The sequence below is a fragment of the Lolium rigidum genome, chromosome 4 (assembly GCF_022539505.1).
Source record: "Lolium rigidum isolate FL_2022 chromosome 4, APGP_CSIRO_Lrig_0.1, whole genome shotgun sequence".
In the NCBI taxonomy this organism is placed as follows: domain Eukaryota; kingdom Viridiplantae; phylum Streptophyta; class Magnoliopsida; order Poales; family Poaceae; genus Lolium; species Lolium rigidum.
In genome coordinates, this window is record NC_061511.1 from 230,122,370 (window position 1) to 230,135,615 (window position 13,246).

Genomic DNA, 13,246 nt, shown 5'->3' on the forward strand with positions numbered 1-13,246 from the left:
TATGCGTGGATGCAGCTCTATACCGAGAGGACGTGGCGCCGAGATTGTGGCGTCGCGCTCTCTCGCGCGGCCAACCAATCGAACCTGCCACGAACGCCGGCTGGGTTTGGGGTGATAGCGCCATGTATAGCGGCATCTGAACATGTCATGTTGTTTTACACATGTCGTCTTGTATATACAGAAGGCAAGTGAAAGAGATATGTATAAAAGATGATCATTATTCACGCTTTGACGATCATGCACCTGCATTAATTAGTTCCTCCGTGTTTTACTACTTCCAGAGTCACTTTTGACTTGACGATCAAACGCATCAACACCGCGAGCATCCGGCTGTTCTCACTGGAAAGGTCTAGCCCCGATGTGTGCCTGGAAAACGGAAACTGCTCGGTAGCGCGCGCGCGCTACCGAGAAGTCGAGAACCGGTTCGCTTAAGGATTTTGTATTTGGGCTCGGCCTGTTTCGTTCGTCTGCCTTTCTTCCATCTGTCTTGAGCTGATCGACTCAGTTGTTGTGTACGTATACGCAAGGGAGTGGTCGGTAGCATTCTGTTCCTTTTTTGCTTTCGATCTAGTGCAAATACGTACGTGCGCATGTAGCATTCATCCTTGCCGTGAAAATCATGTACTCGTATGAGCAGCAGTGCACTACGTTCCTTCTCGCCGTGAATACCATGAAAATACGTATGTATGTACGTACATGTAGCATCAATCCTTGCCGTAAAAAACATGCACGTACGGAACAAACATTTACTACCTGATCAATCAGCTAGCTCTATAGAGGCGAGACTATAACGGAAATCAGGATATAATGTTTTTTGTCCATTTTCTAAGTTTAGTTTTAAATGTTTTCTTTTCAAGTCACGTATCTATTCTTTTGCATGATTTTTAAAAAGACTTATTTTTTTAAATCAAAAGTTGCATTTATCTTTTCATCTTCTATATGTATATTAATGGTTTTCTATTATTTCCTTTTTCTTTAGTTTAGTTTCTTATGTTTTTTTATCTTTCAACGCTTTTTCCGTTTAGCTTATTATATTGTTCCTTCTATATGTCTCATTCGCTATGTTTTATTGTTCCTCCTATATGTTTCACCGACGCAATTTTATTCCCTTTTACTAGTGGTTTGTTCCCATATGCAAAAAAAAAAATTGATGAGATTTGTTTTTGGGACACAATATTCTTGTTCCCTACATAAATGAGATGTGGTCCTTGGAAGCAATATTTGTGTTCCCCGAGTAGACAAGATTTGTTCCTCGGGTGCAAATATTATTGTTCCCCAAGTAGACTATTGTTCCCCGTTGTTCCCCGTTATCTAGACTATTGTTCCCCACAGTCTAGTTTGTTGTTCCCCTCCGTCTAGTATGTTGTTCCCCTTCATCTACACTGTTGCTCCCCTCCATTTAGGTTGTTGTTCCCCACCGTCTAGTATATGTTATTCCCCTTCGTCTAGTATGGTTTTCCCTTTCGTCTAGACTCTTGTTTCCCTCCAGATAGGTAAGTGTTCCCGTCCGTGTAGGCTATTGTTCCCTCCATATAGATTGATGTTCCCTTCCGTGTGGGCTATTGTTCCCCTCGTCAAGTTTCTTGTTCCTCTCCGTCTAGGCCGTTGTTCCCCATAGTCTAGGTTGTTGTTCCCCTTTCTCTTGTTCCACTCCGTCTAAGTTGTTGTTTCCCGCCGTCCAAGATATTGTTCCCCTTCCTCTATGTTGTTGTTCCCCTGTGTCTAGGCTGTTGTTTCCCGCCATCCAGGATATTGTTCCCCCTTCTTCTACGTTGTTGGTCCCCTGCGTCTAGGCTATTTTCCCCTCCCTCCAGGTTGTTGTTCCCCACTGTCTAGTATGTTGTCCCCTATGTCTAGCCTGTTCTCCCCCCCCCCCGCCCCTTCATCTATCTATTGTTCCCTCTTCCTAGGTTGTTGTTCCCCTTCGTTTAGACACTTGTTCCCCTTAGTATAGGCTTTTGTTCCCACGAGTAGACGAGGTGTGTTACTCGGACACAATTTTCTTGTTCCCCGAGCATACTAGATGTGTTCCTTGGATGCAATACGCGTGTTTCATAAGGAAGAGACATGTGTTTCTCGGACGCAATATTCTTATTGTTGTAGTATTTTTTCTATCTACTAGATTGATATATTCAAATAAATAAGTGTCTTCTTACATTTGTTCTTAAAGTCTTTATGGAAACTATTTTAACGATTTGTTATTTTTGTAGATTCCACTGGACTGCTGAAAATGCCTTTGGCTCATTGATTAGATGAAAATATATAGACTAGAGTTCATCAAAGTTCGGAAGTTTTGACGCTCACAATATATGAGGCAATGAGATTATTTTAGAAGCCAACGTCTCAAGAAACGTGTCAGGATTTTCACACACAAAAAACGTGTCAGGAAATGACTTTAGTTGACGCATGTATCTTCATTTATTTTTTCGCAGATAAGCTAAAACTTAGACTAATATTTAAATTGTAGCATAAATATTTCAGATATCTTTAAATAATTTTATTGTGTGTGCGGGGGGGGGGGGTGGCCCCCCTTGGTTGTAGGGATGCTCCGCCAGTGTGAACAAGGAACCTTGTGTCGTGTCACCCTAGGGTTACAAAAATCTGTGGACCAGCCATGCCCGGAGGACGACGCCTGGAAAGCTCTGGCCCCGATGGTGCTCACCTTCAGCGAGGCCCATCGGTTCTCCATCATCAAGAAGAACGTCACCAAGCTCTAGGCTGCCGGAGGTACCGTGTCACCACTCGCCAGCCGGCATTAACCTCCCTGTCCACTAGAGTGACATCTCATGCACACTGATTGGCTGGGAGTCAGAGAAGGCCAAGATGTGTAGAACAGGACCTGTCTTCACCTTCCCAATGTTGTGAGTATTTATCAGTGGAGACTAACAACACAATCATGTAACCATACCATTCTGCAAGCAAATTGCGGTGATCCGGCATACCACTGCATGTTTCAGTACACAAGTCGTTAATATAATACTTGTGAAAGTACTTATTCACAAATATTACATGCCTCGGAGTGGTACAAAAGAAACATTAAGGTCTAAATATTACAAACTCATTATTACATGCTAAAAATCTACAAACTCTTCGATATCTTCATCGGTCCAGCGAGAATACCAATCAGACTCTAACTCTACTTGAGACAACATGACAACTAGCATAAGTAATAAATTAATCATTAATTCTGTGAGCTCGATGGGTTTATTCAGGTGAGATTCTAGGCTGCTCAGCTTAACTACCACTACTCGAGACTAACTATCAGTCGCGACCTCGTGAACTCCATAGAGGATGCCATATTCTACTCCTTCTATTTCTTCGGACATATCAGGCTCCTCGTAGACATTCTCATAGCTGCCTCAACCACGTCCGTGTAGCCACCTTACTCGTACTCACAGTCTAGTAAGGGTTTTTAGACGGAAAGGGTGAGTACGAGTGTACTCAACAAGCTCAACTTAAAGTAAAAAAAGGTGTCTTATGCACAAGCTACGACCATTGATTAGGAAATCGCAGGTCAATGCATGTTTCATAAACATTTCTTTAAAAGGTTATTTCAATTATCAAAAACTATCTCCGTCAGTCTTCTCAGGTTCACCAAAATTTCATGGGGCCTTTCCTACCGCGTTCATAGTTTTTCCCGAAATAGGGAGTGACAAGCCACAATTTAATACACAATATCTATGTGCGTTAATTTTCAAATAACTATGTTTGGATGCACTGAATTTAGACTAGAATTGGGGAATTGGAATGGATAGATTCTATTAGGTGCCAGGGCACGGTGGTGTCTTACCCGGTTCCCCCCTTTTACTCTTGCCGATCCACGTGTGGCTGTTTGTGGAAGACAGCGTGTTGGGGCCCACCGCACCACGAGCGAGCTTATCTCTTCCACGAGAGCTTTTCGCTTCTTTCGTACACAGAGTTCTTCAAGAGCGCGCCGCCGCCGATTACCACCTCCGCAATTGCGTCGCCGCCGGTCGCCACCTCCGCGAGCGCGCCACCGCATGTTGCCACCTCCGCCCGCGCCGTCGCCCGTCGTGAAGGGAAGGGCCTTCGCCTCGCCGTCGGGCACGTCGGTGATCCCCTTCTCACCTGGCGCCCGTCGGGAAGGGCGAGCCGCTGGGCCCTCTCTCCCATGGTCCAGCGCGTCGCTGGTCCCTGCCACCACTCCTCTTCCCGTTAATTTCCGCTCCTCGCAGGCTCCTTAGTTCTACATCTAAAAACATCCAAGGATGTAATAAAAGCATGCTCCCCATTGTTCTGATTATATTTTTTTTCTTTGAAGCTGTATCTATTTTTCGATTTTTTTACATCCCAAATGATGGCAGTGGTGGATGTATTTTTTCTTCCTTTTCTACATCGAAGATCTGATTCGCCCCTATTTTGGATGTAAGAATAGTAGGTTCACCCCAGGTTTCTTTTACATCCCGAATGATGGCAGTGCTAGATGTATTTTGTTTCTTTTTTCTACATCCAGTGATCATCTGGAACCATATAACTTTTCTGAACTTGAAGTCTCGAAGTGCAATAGAAGTAGATGATGTATTTATTTTGCAGGATCGTTATTGAATTTTTTCTCTCGTCATGAACTTGGAACGGAGCCACGAAATGAGAAGTCGCTGATTTTGCACATCCCGTGTTTCACTTGCAGTGGACATTCCAGACGGAAAGAAGAAACGTTTATTTTTATTTTTGGATGGGTACTCTGTAAGACTAATCGGTGCTAGGGCACGGTGTAGCAATGTTCTTGCGTCACCAATTCAATCGTTTGGGTGCTCATGGAATTAAAAGATGAAAACGGGAGCAAATTCCAGCCACACCCGCCCGGGGCCTTTCTCTTCAGTGACCAATTCGGAGGCTCACACCTCCGTATCTGGTTGGAATTGCCAAGCGAACAGCTCCCGAAACGGTACGAGTTCTTTTCTCCTGATCAAAACACCTTCTATCCCCAAGCTAAACACCTTCTATCCCGAAACGTTATGCACAAGCTCCACCCTCCTCCGGTCTTCGCGCCCTCCCGCGTTCTCCTCCCTGCCCTCCGTCCTTCTCCGCCATCCACCTCGCCGTCCACCCTCCTCCCTGCCCTCTACCCGAACCCTAGGTGTTGGGAAGCTCGTCGGCGGATTGGGGCCCGGCGCGGCGGCGCCGGATGCTCGCCGGCGGTGATAGGGATAGCAACGGCGGACCTCGCCCCGAAGGCCTGTGCCCTAGCAGTCACCACGCCGGCTTGTCCCTCACCCGGCCCGACATGCCATCTTAGTCTTCTACTTCTCTTTCTCTGCATTTTTTTTTTCGTTTTGCAGTTTGTCCGATCTAGCTGTAATGAGGGCTGAGTCAACTTGAATGTATAAATGCTTTACCTGATGCTGGGACGGTGATATATATTTTTGATTGTGTGTTGTCTTGCATAACATTTTTTTGCATATCAATACTTTCAACAATTACCCGCAAAAAAAAAATACTTTCAACAATTCATGTGCAATTGGTGTGTGTCATCTTATTCTAGTTATTTCAATGTTTTAATACGTGTGGAAATACTATTTTTTTTGCATATACATAACTTTATATTGTTCAAATTTAACAAAACATCAAATTTCATGGTTTGTACATCCAAACAGGAATTAAAATTGAGTACACCCTTTGATTCCAACTACAAATTTTAAGTGCATCCAAACAACAGAATTTGAATTGGAGCCAATTCATTTCCATGTTAGATTTGGAATTTCAAGTTTAATTCAATTTCGGATCCAGTTCACTGCATCCAAACACATCGAAGAATTTTATCTTTATTACTAGCCGGGGGTACTTTCCCGCCCACACTTCCTTGATGTCTAGCCGAGAATAACATCCAAGCCAATCACTGTCTTTCTCCATTACCCCACACACCCACCATTTTGTCCCACTCACCTATCTCTGATATACTTCTTCCGTACATACATCTTTACACACGATATGCTATGGACAATTCATTATAGATAGTAGGGCACACTTCATCCAACAAGGATGGGGAGATTAAGTCCATCCTAGATTACTATAAATTAATCCGTCAAATCATAGTTTGGCCCTATGAAGTTTGTCGATATGTGAAAGGAAGAAGATCCAGTTGACTTCTCCATCCCATTAAAGACCTTATGATTAACGCGCAACATACTGCGCTAGAATCAGTAGACGACATTTGTTGTTAGTATAACCCACATTAGCAATGGAACCTCCACCATCAACTAAAAAATATGGATCCATTGCCCACCAGATAGCCATATTCATAGTTGGAAAAGTAACATTTTGATTTTCAATACAGGAGTGGTAGATATAGTACTTTGCAAGTATTTGATATGAAATAATTAAACGGCATTAGCAAGTGTTGAACATGCCTCGATACTGCGATGTGATGCAGTTCAATGCTTCGGAGTGACCCGGGACCTTGGGTATGAAAAGTAGCATAATTTTATGCTAAATATTTTAAGATCAACATGATTCTATTATGCATATTACTCATGGAGTTATGTTACTGCAAGAGATTTTGAGAGAGAGCAAACACAGAAAACAGCAGGGGTGGTGTTTAAAATTGACTTTAAAAAAACATATGATAAAGTTAATTGGAAATTATTGTTTGATTTGCTGTGCACATAAAGGAGCACAGTTGGAAATCCTACGCCCTCTCCCCGCCTGCTTGATGGTTGAGCTCGTGATGTTGATAATGACATGGATATCGATCGTGATGAGCGGTGATCTCTTTCGATTGGCAGAGGCTGATCTTGGAGGCTGTTGCATCAATTCTGGCGTGAAATGCTTTTGGCTGATGTGTTTTGAGTTCTGTAATAAGACCTCTAGCTTCATTGTCATCGTCGTTCGTTTAGTTTTTCCTGCATGACTGATACTTGGAACTCGGGTGTATTTCGTTATCTCCCCTGGTAATGAAATCCGATCCCCCTGGCGGGTCGTTTGAAAAAAAAAAGTTTTAACATAAGTGTCGCAATTTCGTCTAAGTTTGCACTTATTTTTTACACTAAACATATATAGTTACATACGCATGTATACAGATATATCACATTTATTTTTTACACTTATTTGCGAACGGAGAGTGTAGTAACAACTATTTTTTTTAAGTTTGATATATGCTGTACGCCCCAATCTACCAAACTAAGTATGTCATCCGTACCTAAGCGAATAGAAACTACTCCCTCCATACCGGTTTACTCGAGAATTACATATTTTGAGAAAGAAGTTTGACAAAAATTTGATCAACAAAATATAAGATATGCCACAAAAATTATACCATTAGATTCATATTTAAAATAAGTTTTTAATAGTATAATTTTCGTGATATACCTCTTATATTTGTTGAAAAAATTAATAATCAATTTTTTCTCGAAATATGTGTAATTGCCTTGCAAACCGGTATGACTAGAGTATAACACACCACATTTGGGCAACATTCCATACCCCAAATCGGTCAAATTAATTGTTAAGAAAATCTCACCTGCAACTTAAAGTAAAATATCAAATTGATTAAACAAAACAAATACTACAAGATCTTGCTGTCACCATCAGCACACTTCTGTCCGGATAACTGATCACGTGAGGATAGACGAGTTCTGACACAATATTGTGCAAGTTCAGGGCAAATGGTGAGAGAAGCGAAGTGTATCATCTTTTTTATTCGTAATGTGAAAGTAGAAGTGAAGGCTGAAATTTTTCAAGAATTGAATATCATGACAAAAGCAATATCGGATAGGTATCTTGGCCTCCGTCAATGGTGGGCCTTGACCGAACTGAAACTTTTGTGTACCTGCTTGAAAGAATCATTGAGAGGTTGAATGGGTGGAAAGAGAACATATTATCTAGTGGTGGAAAATAGATTTTATTGAAGGCCATAATTCAATCAATTCCGGTGTTTACGATGGTGGGTTTTAAAATCCCTGAACAACTTTGTAAAGAGATAAATGATGCTATGGCGAGCTTTTGGTGGGGTGATTCAGAAGAGAAGAGGCGAATCACTGGTTTACGTGGTGGAAAATGTGCATCCCAAAAAAGATGGGAGGTATGGGTTTTCGTGACCTCCATTCTTTCAATTTGGCGATGCTTGTGAAGCAAAGCTGGCGCTTGATTTCTACCCCGGAGTCTTTGTGTGCTTGGGTCCTACGTGCTAAGTATTACCCGGATGGTGACTTGTTAAAAGCTGGTCCTAAACGAGGCTCGTCTTTTGTTTGGCAAAGTATAATTGCAGGGCTCCAAACTTTCAAAAGAGGACATATTTGGAGAATTGGCTCAGGTGCAAAAGTCAATATTTGGCAAGATCATTGGATACCTAGCAGCCCACGAGGAAGGTTTTTACTCCTCGCGGTCAAATTGTGTTGACAAGAGTTGAGGAGCTTATTAACCCACATACTAATATGTGGGACGACGAGATTATCGGGGATAATTTTTTGAAGGTGGATGCATAGCGGATGAGAGGATTCCTCTAAGTGAACACTTAACTGAGGATTTTGTGGCGTGGCACAAAACAAAGTCTTTCTCCTTTTCAGTAAGGTCTGCATATTATATAGAGTGGGAGCATTAGCTTGGTTCTAAAACCAGGAGGAACGATGGACAATCATCATCGAGAATTAATCCTGTTTGGGATATTCTATGGAAACTTAATCTCCCGAGCAAAGTGATGATATTCTTATGGCGGTCTTTACATGGAGTAGTACCAGGGATGGCGGTCTTAGCCTCCAGGCACATCAAGGTCCCTGCAGGTTGCCCGATCTGTAATTTGGGACCAGAAGATATCAAGCATATTCTGTTTACTTATGTACAAGCCAAAGATGTGTGGAAGGATCTTGGATTAAGTTCTTGCATCGAGCGTGCAATGGAAGTGGACCGGTCAGGTTCTGTGGTCTAGGACCATATTCTCTGTAGTCCTAGAACGAGAGCCCCGGAGCTGGATCAGGTAGATCTTAAAGACCTGATTGATGTAGGATGTTGGTATTTATGGTGGAGACGGCGGGAGATGGTGAAGGGTGTCTCGGTTCTTACACCTTCTAGCTGGGCCTTTGCCATCAGTTCATTGACAACAAATTATAATGTTGCCAAGGAGAATGCAGTTCAGAAGAAAATATTGTTGGAAAAGTCGATGCATGGAGGTCGTAAGCTAAATATTGATGCATATTTCTATATGGATGGTCCGGTTTCTATGGGGGCTGTCCAACGGGATCGCAAGGGTGAGGCGATCGCAGGTATGGGTTGCACCTTTGAAAATGTTTTGAGTGCAGCAACTTCGGAAGCTTTAGCAGTTCTACAAGGATTGGAATTTTTGGAGGAGTTGGGCTGCTCTTCGGTGATTATCGAGTCAGATTCATTAGAACTAATACAGGCTTGCAACGGTGTGGTTGAAGTCTGGAGCCCCTACTCGGCGATCATGGTGGAATGTTTCCTCAAAGCAAGTTCAATGAAAGAGGTTTTATTTCAGCATTGTATAGGGATGCTAATCAAGTGGCGCATAGCTTAGCTAGGCACGTGTATGAGTCTAAAGAAAAACAAGTTTGAGATGGTGATCCTCCAAGATTTATCTTACCTTTTGTAATCCGTGATGTGACTATCTATCCAATAAATAAAGCACCTATGTGGCGTTCCTTCAAGAAAAGAAAAAGGCCACTGTAAAGCTCTTTTAACGTACTCCATATAAGCGACATTTATTGTGGATCAAACGGAGTAGTATAATTGTATGCACCTTACCGTGAATTCTTATTAAAAATGTAGAATTTGCCTATCAGCATGCGTGCAACTGAAAAATAAAAATTAGTTACAACCCATTTGCATCTCTCATAAGAACATGAATTACGACGGAAATCTAAAGGTTGAGGACATGATCAGAGTTTAACTTAATTCTCAAACATTTTCCCCCAGTCGCAATTCCTATGCAAATGAACAAAACTCAGTTTACTACAAGAAACACAAAAGGTGCCGACACCCAGCGACACAACCCTGTGCCGACATCTTCCGTTGGCACAATCCTTTCTCCGCACATACCAAACGCAAGAGGTTTCGACTGTTGGCACAATCCTTTCTCGACACAGACCATTTGGCTGATGGCATTCTATTTTTTTAGAAATTTCAAAATATTTCAATTGTTTGACTCGTTAATTGCATAAGGGACATCTTTAACTCTAAGCATGCTTAATCTTAGTTTAAATTACTCGCTCGTGGTCAAACTTTCGAATGAGCTTCCGGTAGGGAAGTTATATTGTGTTGATAATACTACCCTATCAAGACCTAACGCCATTGCCTCGCTGTCACGGCGGACACCCCTATGCCGATGGCTTTTCTGTGCCAATGGGCTTTTTCTGTGTCGACGGTGGTCATCGGCACAACTTGCCCTACACCGACTGCTTTCTTGTAAACATAAGACCATATGCCCGGCTTTATATATAAAGCCTCAACGGCGCGCAAATAGCGTTCACATTAAAAGCATACACTCGCGTCTGATACCAAATCCGACAGATACCAAGAGGACACACACTCGGAGCGCCCCGCTCTAGCTACAAACTAAAGTCGAACCAGATACATAATAGAAATCCAGCGGGAAGAAGACACCGCCGCTCAGGACCTCGTCCTCGCGTAGAGCCTCCTAACCTCGTCCAGAGCCGCGTCCAGCAAGTCGCTGTCCATCCATCTAACCAGTACCCTCCAGCTCTGCAACTGATTACTTGTGCCGGCGGCCTTTTTCGCGGCCTGCTCTACTTGGTACATGTGCCGACGGCCCCGATAAGAAGCCGTCGGCACATGATTGGACCGGCGGCACCTTGTTGCTTTCCTCTAGTGATTATAACTTCGTGGAACTTCTTAACCAACACAAAACACGAAGCAAATTCTATCGTGAAGAGATAATCATGCTCTACCAAATTGACCACGTGACGATAAAGAAGTTGGCCGGGAAGCTCGATCTTCTAACGTAAGAGATCATCATGCTCTACCAACAAATTGCTAACATATGTACTGTCAAAAAATCTGTTTCGCTTACATATTCATGCCTGCATATATTCATCAAGCGGCCCACACGACCCCAAGTTTCTTGAAAGAATCTGTTGCTCTTTTACAGGTCCTACATACCTACTGAATCTGTCCAGTCTTCTAAAAATCACAAACAATGCACAGTGTTCAACTCTTCGTGCTAAGCTTTTATATATCTGCAACATTACTCAGCATAGTTGCAGATTGAACACGAGAACCAGACCGGACCGGACGTCGCTTGTACATATATGGGGATCACTCCTTGAAAGCGTGAAGGCTGGCTGACTCCGATGAGGTAGCGGCTCGAGCTACGGCGACGATCAGATTCTCGCCGGCAACACGGAAGGGTCCTGAAGCAGGTCAGCGAGCTCCGTGCTGATCTCGACGTGCGTGCCCTGCTCTTGTGCTGATGGCTAGTCGAGCGACCCTGGCGGTGGGTGCGTGCCGGCGACGAAGAAGCGGCCGGAGGCGGCGTCCTGGCTGGCGTAGTAGACTGTGCTGGGGCTGACGTGGGTGTGTGTCCCCTCGTATGTCGTCACCACGTAGGCTGTGTCGTCCCTGTCCCGCTCCACCCTCTTCTTCACGTCGCACCCTTCCGTCGAGCACCGGTAGTAGTTCCTGCACACAGCACAAACATAGAAAAATCAGCTCAGAATCAAGCTCACTCGTCTCGTCCGATCGCCCAATCGGACTGCGTTGGTGTAATTGTTGGAGATTCAGAGTCATTAGATCATTCAGAATTATGTATGCGATGAGTTTTTACTGAATAATTGGCACAAGTTTGGATTGAATCTCGCTTAATTTTGCGGTGGCCATTATATTGGGGAATCTCTGCTTACCTTGGGTTGGGGCTGTTCTTGACGGACTTCTTGCCGTACTTCCGCCACTTATACCCGTCGTCGAGGATTTCGATCTCCGACTTCATCCGGAACGCGATCCGCTCCGTCCGCGGGCGCTCCATCGCCGCCGGCTCGGCAGCGCCCCTAGCGTGAGTGGGCGTCGTCGCGCTTGCACCGGGGACACCGTGGCTGCCATCTTGCTGGATGGGGGCGAGCGGGCCATTCGGCGGCAGCGCGGCAAACAAGCCGTGGTCGAAGAGGTACTCGGGCATGTCGAGCTGTCCCGCGTAGTCGGCGATCGCTGGCTGCATCGGCGACTGCACCGGGGAGGCGCTGAGCGCGGCGGAGTAGCTGGACGCTGGGCTGGATGACGTTGTGGAGCTGACTCCCCCGTGGCCGTGGGAGAAGTACGATGGCATCAAGGAGGAGGTGAAGAAGCAGGAGGCGTCGCCCGCCGCTGGTTCGTAGAGGACTGGCGTCACTCCGATTGCCGCCATGACCGGGGTGCAGGACCGCCGCGCGCGCTCCGTATTTAGAAATCGCCAGTGCATGGATGATGGAAGGATTGGCGATTTGACGGGTGGACTTATACTGGCAGAAGGGCGCTGGTTGCGGCCGAGCTCGAAATTTTATCGGGACTTTGGTATGCTTCCCGGTGAGCTTCCTGCAGTGAGAAGGTTCGGCGATGGTGAGTGGGTTGCCGCCCGCCTCCGCAGGCTCGTCAGCTCGTGCCCGCGCGCGCGCGTGCCCACGTGCCCACTTATACAATCGGTGGGAGAATAGTCCCCAGAACAAGACTTGAAAGGTATCGTACCTTACGGTGGGCCGTCTAGTGTGATCCATCCGACTCAGTTCAAGCAATCAAGCCGCATTCTTCACTTGTGTACTGCTGAAAATCATATCTGGAGTAGCATCCCTTCAAGTGCAAAACGAACGCATTCTAAATCGGCCCACGGTGCCCTGTCATTACACACTAAAATACTCCATATATCTGAGTATGTACAAGATTTACTACCATTGCTTAGCTCCATATATTGTATCTGTCATGTTAATCATACATTGTCTAAGTTTTTTTATGTTTAAATCTGTTTTTATAAAATGAAATGTTCACCAAACTAAAGTTGTACTTTTAGGATAAATCTAGAGAGAGGAAAATATCAGCCGACTTAGATGTGGAACGGAACCTAAGTTATGTCGCTCTGCAGAAAAGTAGTTCAAGTCGTAAAAAAGTCAAACATGGTATTGTATATACGATATCTCTAAACATGATGAGAACCAACCTGTGGTTGGATGGTTAGGAGGGCAGCGGCATCCCCAGCCCACCAGAGTTCAAATCCCAGATTTGACACTTTGGTGTCTCATAAAGGCGGGATTTTCTTCAGTGGGAGGCGACGTTCCCGTCGACAGCGAGGCGCCTG

The 13,246-nt window shown here is 44.5% G+C and overlaps 1 protein-coding gene across 1 annotated transcript; it reads right to left on the minus strand.

Annotated features, from left to right (window-relative positions):
- Nucleotides 1-10,987: 10,987 nt before the first annotated feature.
- LOC124649748 (probable WRKY transcription factor 57) lies at nucleotides 10,988-12,366 on the minus strand. The gene is made up of 2 exons (XM_047189334.1): nucleotides 11,829-12,366; nucleotides 10,988-11,607 (listed from the first exon to the last, which is right to left on the minus strand). The coding sequence occupies exons 1-2, from the start codon at nucleotides 12,323-12,325 to the stop codon at nucleotides 11,403-11,405; spliced, it is 702 nt and encodes a 233-aa protein (XP_047045290.1). The 5' UTR covers nucleotides 12,326-12,366; the 3' UTR covers nucleotides 10,988-11,402.
- Between the last annotated feature and the right edge of the window lie 880 nt (nucleotides 12,367-13,246).

What these genes read in the sequence shown, in the direction of transcription:
- LOC124649748 (XM_047189334.1), bottom strand. Translation starts at nt 12,325, where the DNA reads ATGGCGGCAATCGGAGTGACGCCAGTCCTCTACGAACCAGCGGCGGGC. An exon ending in AAGAACAGCCCCAACCCAAG is followed by an intron (nt 11,608 to 11,828) that starts GTAAGCAGAGAT and finishes TGCTGTGTGCAG; the next exon opens with GAACTACTACCGGTGCTCGA.